This window comes from Pundamilia nyererei, unplaced genomic scaffold, assembly GCF_000239375.1.
Source record: "Pundamilia nyererei isolate P.nyererei 1_Seehausen unplaced genomic scaffold, PunNye1.0 scaffold00030, whole genome shotgun sequence".
Lineage (NCBI taxonomy): Eukaryota > Metazoa > Chordata > Actinopteri > Cichliformes > Cichlidae > Pundamilia > Pundamilia nyererei.
This window is the reverse complement of record NW_005187431.1, coordinates 4,385,052-4,394,673: the sequence shown is the minus strand read 5'-3', so window position 1 is coordinate 4,394,673 and position 9,622 is coordinate 4,385,052. Positions and strand designations below refer to the sequence as shown.

Genomic DNA, 9,622 nt, shown 5'->3' with positions numbered 1-9,622 from the left:
GAGTTTTGGACATGATTTTGGAGTAAATCTTCGCAGTAGCGATTGACCGCAAAGTAAAGCTACCGGAAATGCACAACCCCACATCCGGTCTCAAACCAGGAAATTAGCATTTTCTCGTGCACAGGGTCTGGTAGATGATAAACGCACACTGGCCCCCTCGATGGGAAATTTGAGTATTAACAGACTAACAAGACGGAACAGTCGACCGACATAAAGTATTATGCACATTGTGCAAGAAGGAATTTTCTTTTTACCGAACACTTCCAGCTTAAAATATCACATTAACGCGAAGCACACGTTAGTCGGGGATGCTGCTAGCACTTTGGCTAACGTGTCACCCAGCTTGCGACAAACCACTCACGGAGCTTCGGGGGCTCATTAGTCTACCTCGGACATATTGACTGACACAGTTACCAAGTGGATTGCACCAAACTGCAGACCTGTTAATGTAGTTGAGAACACGAGCTTTACATAGATTTGGTTCCTTGTTTCAAGGACATGAAGTGCCTCTCCAAGAGTGACGGAGAGAGAGGATAAATGTCTACAGAGTTTTTTGTTAACATGTTTATTGAAAATCTTGAACATTCATGTTAAGTGCGTATATTTTCCCTTTTTTCTCCAGTCTGTTTGCTCATGCAAAATGATTAATGTAGAATTAATGTAGAATAAAAATGAATGATATTTAATCGTAATTAATTCACAGTAACCCTGTGATGAATCTGATTAAACATTTTAATTGTTTGAGAGCACTAATATATATTATATATTAGTGAATACTTAAACTTTCTAAAAAGTTGTATTTCACAGGAGAGAACCTGTGCTAAAAGACTGAAGAAAACTATTGAAATTCTCTTTGAATTTAAGCATACATCCTCTGTGTTGTTTCTGCATTTACTTCATTATATTGCATAAATGTCAGTTACAAGCTTAAATATAAAGTTGAAAAAATGTAATTGCAGCCAGGCTATTGATCAAGTAATTGCGATTAATTACAGAAAATTGTGTGATAGTAGTTAATTTTTTTTAATCTATTGACAGCACTGATTTTTATGGTTAATATTGACAACAAATCTGAATAAAAACCTGACTTGTATCTATGTTGCTATTGACTCTGAACATTTGTAGCCATTATTCAGAGGAGGTTTATGTGAGAATCAAACAATCTGGTGTCTTAGCTCAACACAAAATACTCTTAAATCAGCCAGCTCCTGAGTACAAAGGTCGTGCCCAATTTGATGTCCAATTGCCCCCATGAAGGAACAGTGCAGGTAATAGTCCAGTAAATTCAGAGAAAGCAACTGGGCTCAGGTTTCCTGTCTCCTGCACGCTCCAGGCCTGGACGATTCTCCTGACATCTGGAGTGTGAAATCTGGTTATGTCAGCTTTAAACTTCTTGTACTGTGTCATTTGAATAAATGTCCTCAGCCTAAAGATGTGGAGCTTTCCAATAAGGAAAAAAAAAAAAAAGAGCAAAAAATATGGTTATGTCTAGGAAAGAATTTAAAATCTGTGTTGCAGAACTTTGATTCTGGTCTTTCTTACCCCAGTAGGCCTCTCATGTCATGACCCATTACACCTCCTGATCCCCGGCTTAAGACTATTTATGGTCTGCCGAATGTATTTCGGACTGTTGTGGAGAAAATATAAGCAATAAAAATGTTTCCACCTGGGCAACCTGAAACTTTTGAAAGACCAAAAAGTAGACAGCTTTGAAACAAATGTCAGAGTTGTAAACTTAATCTTAGCAATTTAGTTCAGCTTAATCAGAATTATAGTGTCTCCTTTAATTTCCACCACTTGGGCAACAAAAGGCTGGAGGAATACTTTGGAACGTAAGAGGTTAATTGGCAACAGGTCCGTAACATGACTGGGTGTAAAATGACTGTTTTAGAGAGGCAGAAGTAACAAGATTATTTACAAATTGTGGAATAATTTCAGAATAATAATCCTCAATGTAAAATTGTGACATTGTATATCTCATTTACCTTGCACAGAATCATCAAAACATTATGAGAATCTGGAGAAGTCTCTGTGAGCAAGGGTCAAGGCCAAACTAACTAAATAAATAAATACATTGGATGCCTGTGATCTGCAGGCCTTCAGGTGATGCTGCGTAAAAAAAATCGGCATGAATCTGTCCTGGAAATCACTGCATAGGCTCAGTGACTCACTGTCACTGTGAACACAGCTCACCGTGCTATCCACAACTGCAGGTTAAAGCTCCATCGTGCAAAGAAGAAACCGCATGTGAACATGATCCTGCACCATCATCATCTTCTTTGGGGCAAAGCTTGTTTAAAATGGACTGAGGCGAAGAGGATCATTGCATTCTGTTTTTATTTAAATTCGTCCCACCTCTTTTGTAATTGTAATTGTAAAATAGAAAAGCATAACAGGTCCCCTTTCAAAAAAAACCTGCAGGTCACACAGACAGAGCCTGTGTGCCACACCTTATTCCTTCTCCCTCTTTTTCTGTCGCATCTTCTCTCATCTTGCACCTTGCCTTCTCTCCCCTCCTCCCTCCCTCTGGTCGCCTACTTTCTCCACTCTGGGATGATTAAATAAATACCCGACCAAACAAGATAAAGGCCCATCAGCCATCGTCACTCATCACTTGCAGAGGAGTGAGGGCGACTGCCGGCAAACAGTGAGGAAAATTAAGGGAGGAGAAAACAGAAAGAGGGATGGAAAACTGAGCAAACAGAGCCACAGAGGAGGAGGTCCAGAAGGAGAGAGTTTATGTGAACGGCATGTAGAGAGAAGGCTTGATGGCTGATGAAGAGTCATTACACCCATTAGGCGTCTTAACTATCTTGCACACTCCTTCCTCTTTTTCCTGATTTTCAGTTAAAATCCTCCAGCTCTACTAATCTGTATTCATCTCTTCCCGTTTCTCCCTCTTTCCCACCAGCAGGCTCGCGGTGCACTGAGCCTATTCTTGGAGCTACCGCATCCCCTCGCTGCGCTGGTGAGGGTGAGAGAGAGAAAAGCGAGTGTCTGTGTGTGTGCGTGCACCCCATCCTGATCTATTAATACCCTCTCTCTAGTTATCGCCTCCTCTCTCCACATCTGTGTGACGGCCAGTGTCTGCAGGAGGGTGTGACTGCCCAGACCGTGTGTAGATTTACCACAGAGACTCCTCTATAAATACAGTCTCTAGAGATCTCTCGCTTTTCATCTTCACTGCAACATCTGCAGCAAGACACAATGACAAAACAAGGATGCGTGCACACTTACAAAAATCAATTACTAAGAGTGAAATCAGTTCTTTCTCTGCAGTTACTACTTGATAATTGGGGTGGGGCATTGTTGTAACATGCGGTAAGAGGTGTTATGGAAAACACTGCTCCCATGCTTTCACATGGCTCCAAAAAGGATATCAGTGCCACCGCTTTGTTCCTGAAGTCTACCACCGTGTAGGTGCTCACTAATGGGTCCACAAAGCCGATCATGTGATGTGTGCATTGGTTGCGCTCCTCAGCTGTCACCTTATTAGTGACAATGTCCAGGCCCTGGTACACCTGAAGGCACACAAAGAAAGGAATCAACAGGCAGGAAAAACTACAACATAAAATAAAAATATAAATAATTAGCCATTACAAAAACCATTACAGGAGGTATTACAGGATAATTCAAAAGGGGAAGTTAAAATTCCTGGAAGATAATTAGTACTGCAACATAATTAGCATTATTGAGGTTTCTTGTTTAGCGTCATGTGCACATTGCTCATGCACATACAACCACCGGTCTTGAGGGAAAAATGTGTGTTCCCTGACCAGTTGGCTGGTGGTTGCTGGAGGTTCTTAGGTGAAATAGGTTGTACCAAAAACCTCCTTGCGATAGCTTTGGTTACTATCAGACTGCTGCGATCACCTGCAGTTTGCATGGAAGACACCAACATCTCCACAAACACTGACTACTAACCTACCCTCAGTAAAGCTTGAAAAAGTGCAACACAAACTGGAAACTGAGAATGCAGCCAAAGTCATTCAAAAGGAACAACCTTGTACTCTGAAGGGAACAGTCTCTGTTTGCAGACAAGTAATCCCCCATGGAAACTACGATCAAATAGGGTAATCTGCCTGCGACCAAAACAAAGCACTGTATACCAGCGGTCCCCAACCCCCGGGCCATGGACCGGTACCAGTCAATGAGTCATTTGGTACTGGGCCACGAGAGTTGAGGCTCGGGTGTGAAATGTAGGGTTTACGGGGTTTTATCTGTTTATATCATTATTTTTTAGTGTTTTTATCGTTAACTCTGTTTCTCTGGGTCTTTTCGTGCGTTATGAATAAAGCTTCTTTTTTTGGGTACCGGTACTGGTTTTATTTTGTTGTATTTATCAGCGACACCTTAAAGGTCGGTCTGTGAAAATATTGTTGGACATAAACTGGTCCGCGGTGAAAAAAAAGGTTGGGGACCGCTGCTGTAAACCACTTTGCTACCAAGTTTGCTTTCATTGTTGGAGACAACGACTCTATAAAAAGACAAACTTTTCTACATTCATTAGATAGAAAACATACTTTTGTTCTTCATGAAGGTAGCCATTTCAGATACTTGCTGTCTAGCTAAGTTGCAGCTAGCCAGCTGACAGCATCCTTGTTGAGCAATAAATGTAACTCTGATTTTATATCTGACCTAGTGCAAAAAAAGACATTTGAGGGTAGCTTGGGGTGAAAGACTATTTTTGAATATGGTCGAATAGTTTCACGTAATTACAGAGTAGTATTATGTTTAAAAACCCTAGGTAATAACTCCTAATGCTAAGAAATTGCTTGATAACCAATGCAGCAACTAGCTGGCTAACTTTAGCCTGCTTGCCCGCTAACATAATTAGCAAAATACTACATGACGCATACCGGTAAGTGTTTGGTGGTGGTGGGGGGGTCTTCTCCTAATTTGGAGTTTGTGTTATGGTCTGCATTGGGTACCAGTTGGTAATTAGTGGACTCCATTTCAAAGCTAACATTTGCTAGCATTGGTCACAGCTGACTTAAGGAGCAGGAGAAAGTCAATGAGGCAAAGCACTGAAAAGCACCACATCACCACAGCCAAAGTCTCTCCCACAGAAATGAGTCCACAGGGTGTCAGAAGTCACAGTGAGAGTCTGGAAAGGTTTCTTTTTTTTTTTTTTAAACTTACTTTACAATCTAGTCAGACATTTACAATAAAAGGGTGTGTTATGTAAAAGTTACATAGAGCATGCTGAAAACAGTATTTCAGGCTATATTATGTGCTGTAAGAGCGCATGTTTATTGAATGTTCTCAATCTGAGAAATTATAAAACCCAGGGCAACACAGCAAAAATAGCTTCTATAAAACAAATAGGGTCGGGGATTGAAATCTGGGCTAGTATGAGACTGTGCGTGTGTCTTTCAATGTCAGAAGCTGGTCACAGGGCTATTAAGGGAAAGGAAGGATGAGTGCTGTCCGTCTTCCATGTCAAATTGCTCTGGCCATCCCTGCAAATTATGACACGCATCTCCCGTCAGCTTTACATCACCCAGCGATGGCGCTCCCTCTTGGAATGTGACAGCTGGGTGTCACACAGTTGTCCGTCATGATTTTCACACTCGAACAGAGTTGAGAGTTTTAGAAAGGGATATCTTGGGATACAGAGCACATTTCTTGCTAGGCTTCTCTTGTTAGAAGCTGTGTTCAGCCTTTTAAACTTCAAAGTCGTTTTCTCCAGCATTAAAATGTCTGAGATGATCACGCACATCAAAAGCTGATGCGCTCCCTTTCGGTGTTCATGTGCACTCCATCTGCAGTTACTTTTTACATGAACTGAGATGTTTTTAATTTGCACTGAATATGTTCACCTTCACATATGTTTGTACAAACCAATTATTTCCCCCCATTTGCAATTACAGTTCAGTTACAGAAGTCATTTGATGACATAATATCTAATATTTTCTGGATCACAGAATAAGGAAACAAAGAAACTTGAATTCATCCATTGCACAAGTGCATCATTAAGCTCGGTAATAATCAGACACAAAAAAGAGACAAAAGATCAAGAGATCATTACAACCGGATCAAGTCATAAAATGCCCTGAAAGAAAAGTAACTCATGATATTTATCGTTCAGCAGAGTTGGAGCTCCTGAATGATGCAGTTTGGTTTGCTGTTCGTTAGAGAGTTGTCAGGTCTAATAGTATTTAACATTTTAAAGTTTTCTTGCAGAATTACTTTAAGTGAAGAAAATTTGTCCTGTCCTGGCTGACTGTGCTGCAAGCCCAGACACGGTTAAAAATGTCATTTTAATGGGTTTTCAATTGAGCTAATGTCCATTTAGGTTCTCAGTCATCTAGGTCATGGAAGTCTGAGTCCTTGAAAAGAGAGCAACCTTCAGGTTAGAGAAGATGTTTAACCTCTTATTATCCAAGGAGTTTCTTGAGCTCCAAAACAACTGATGGAACCTGAAGTCCCAGGTACTTAACCCCTAGTGTGGTTGTCTCCTTGGAGGTCGTCCTGGGGGCCAAGGTGTTAAACGCTAACGCTGCCCAACCTCACCATCACACACCCCACCATTATCTTCATGCACCTGGAAAGGAATCTCAAGACTGCGCTATAGGTGGGTGATAGCTGGTGCTCGACAATCTCTGTTGAATGATGGTCATTCACAGTGGGCGTACATGACCTCCTTTACGCTTGAGTAGAATTACGGGGAAGGCATTCGGCATCTACCTGCAGCGAGTATTTGTTGTCAGATTGGGGCAGTGGCAAAAACATCTGACAACCGGTCTAGCTTACAAACAGCTAAAGTTAAACCGAATGTCAAAAACAATAAAGCGTCTACTGCGGCCACTGTTTTTGCTTTTCATTTTTGATATTTGATGATTTTTTTAATGCTTCTCTGGTCCCCGGTGAATGCCGCTGGCGCGCCCCTTCTTTATTACGACCTACTTATCACACAACCAGCATTCAACCAATGCATAGGCCATCTGCATCCAACAACATGTGGTTGGAATTTTGGACGACTACACGGTAGCACGTTTGTGGAGGGTGAAAACCCCCTTTCTGCACGCTGTCCCAACAAAAACCTGAACGCAGATGGACCACAAATTGCATTCAGGAGTGCTTGGTGGGACAAAGAGTACTCCTTGACTGCCACTGGAAGGTAAACTTGGGGTGATCAGGGCAGATATTCCCTCTAAAGCAGAGGGGAAAGAGAAGAAAAAGGAATAAAGAATGCATAGGCTGGTGTATGGATGATTGATGAACTCTTGAAAGATACATTGACTTTTCACATAAGTTTCCTATACTTCTGAGCTGTCTCATCTTTTCTTCTCTTTTCTCTTTTTCTTACTACTCCGACTCGTTCAACAGCGAATCTTTGGTTTTGTAACGTTCATCATTTTTCACGGCAGGAAAAAACTGCTCCCAAGTGAACGTAAAGAGTGACTTTATCCATTTGTCCATTCATGCTAAACAAATAACACTTGTGTGTCCATTTGGGAGGGTGCTTTAGTCTTAATAGCTGGCTGTCTGCTTTGATTAAAGGCTGCATTTTCCTATGCTGAAATACTGAATAATAGTGCGTTTCACCAAGATTTTATTTATATATATATTTTTTGAACTCAGCCTTCTGGTTTTATGTGGACAGGATTTAGGTCCACTGGTAATTTTTGACTTGAAAGGGTTTCACAAAGTTTTCCTGGCATCTTCAGGGGGATTCACTTTCTGAGCTACAATCACATACTCTGAATGGATGACAGTAGACTACACACAGATGCTGTGCAGAACGTGGCCTCAGGGCTGTATTTATATGATAAAGTGGTGATGGCGTGTGGGAGGAATGATATTAGCCACCACTGCCTCTGTCTTACGTGAAAGCTTGTTTGCCATATATGTACTGTTCATCATCAGCAGACATATACACCACTACTGGTATACCAACGTGTGGCAACGTAAAGGCAAAGCCAACTCTGAGTATCTGAACATCTCCAATGTGTGTTAGGCAACCACGTCTTAAAGTCTTTGGAAATCTGCTATAGGGTCGGAATACCATTTTTCCCCAAAGCTATTCCTTCCTGATAACCACACCGATTTATTGGTGAGACAATATTAGCCGTTTTCCGATGTATCAGTGTCTGGATTTATAACAACTGATAAACCAAATTTTAAAAAGTAAAGAAGAGATGGGAGGAACACCCCCAATCCAAGTTTTGAGTGTTGGCACGCCACAGTTTGCCCACCAGAGGGAACCAAGCAAGAATCAGGCAAAGTGTAAACAAGTTAAAAAAAAAAAACAAAACCCTACACATTACAAATGTTCTCGAGTTCTTGTAACTGGACACACTCATTAAATAAGGTAGAAATAAAGAAGTGAAACAACTACATTCTAACTTCCTTACCTTTGCAATTTTTAGAGTTTTGGGGCTGTTTCTGTTTCCATTTAACTGCATCTGTAAGCTGTATTCATGAGCGTGTCTCAATAACTAGCTTATTGCATGATGCTGCTTCCAATCGTTCTGCATTAATTTGGGGTAAAATATTCCAAATCTACTCGTCTTATATTGTGATTTTCACCCAGTCAGATTAAGCTCAGAATGATTAAGTCAGCACAAACCAAAGATTGCTGTTTTGTAATATCTCAAAGTTGTTTTTCTTTTTAGGAAGTATTTTGTGGTGCACGCCTTGCCCACATCCTCTTGAAACCTGCCTGACATTGCTACTAAGCATCTTTTTGTATTCCTGTAGCATTCAAAGTCAGCAACAAAATACAACTGTTTATAATTTGACATACACTACACGTGTTAATCAATAGAGCTGTGCAGGCTATTGATCAAATCCTCTGTCAGAGCCTGTGTGGATTGCGTGTACCTCTCAAAATGTTCTTCATCCAAAAGAGGGGAGCAGTGCAGGGCAGAACAACCAAGGCAGATAAATTATTTACGGCTTCTCTGCACGACACCACCCTCAGCCAAGCGAGAGTTGGATGCAAGAACGGATGGAAGGATGGATGGATAGATGGATGAAGGATATGAAGAGCAAATCAAGGAGGATGAAGATTTAAAGGGGTTTCTCTTTTTTTGGAAGGACAACAGCTTTAGAGAGATGAAAGGAGATGAACGGGCAGAAGAGGAGACAGAACAGCGCTGTGTACTTGTTACAGAGAACAGGATGCTCCCTCACAAATTTGCACACATTATCTACCAGCAGCCTTCCTGCTCTGTCTCTGACAGACACTCTCACACAGATTGTACCGAGAGGAGACAGGATGATGGTTAGGATGGCAGCATGAATGGTGAAAGAAAGACCGATAGATGCTCAGAGAGACAGCTGGTATTTCTCTGTGTGTATAGTAGATAGAATTATAGAGAAAGACATACAGGGATGGCTTTGTGTCTCATTTTGAGCCGCCCCACATAGCATATTAACACAACTTTGTTAGTCACATGGTGAAAAAACCAAAGACAACTTTGAAACAGCTCTGTATGGTCAATTTAGCATCCCCCCCTGCTTTAACTAACATCACAATACAATACAAAGTTTAATTTATTTTATCAACTTTTATTCTAACGATGCTGTCTGTGTTGAGCGCTCAGTGGATCTGCGTTCGACTACTCCACCTAGGCTGCACTGTGAGCGCAGATCCACTGAGCGCAGCACAAGC

General features: G+C 41.2%; 1 protein-coding gene across 2 annotated transcripts in view; it reads right to left on the bottom strand.

The window, feature by feature from the left end:
• trit1 (tRNA isopentenyltransferase 1) overlaps positions 1–9,622 on the bottom strand; it is a 50,284-nt gene that overhangs the window by 19,526 nt on the left and 21,136 nt on the right. For both annotated transcript variants that reach the window (XM_005728892.1, XM_005728893.1), the window contains exon 2: positions 3,381–3,521. In XM_005728892.1, coding sequence (XP_005728949.1) covers positions 3,381–3,521 — 141 coding nt within the window. The remainder of the gene's footprint in view (positions 1–3,380; positions 3,522–9,622) is intronic.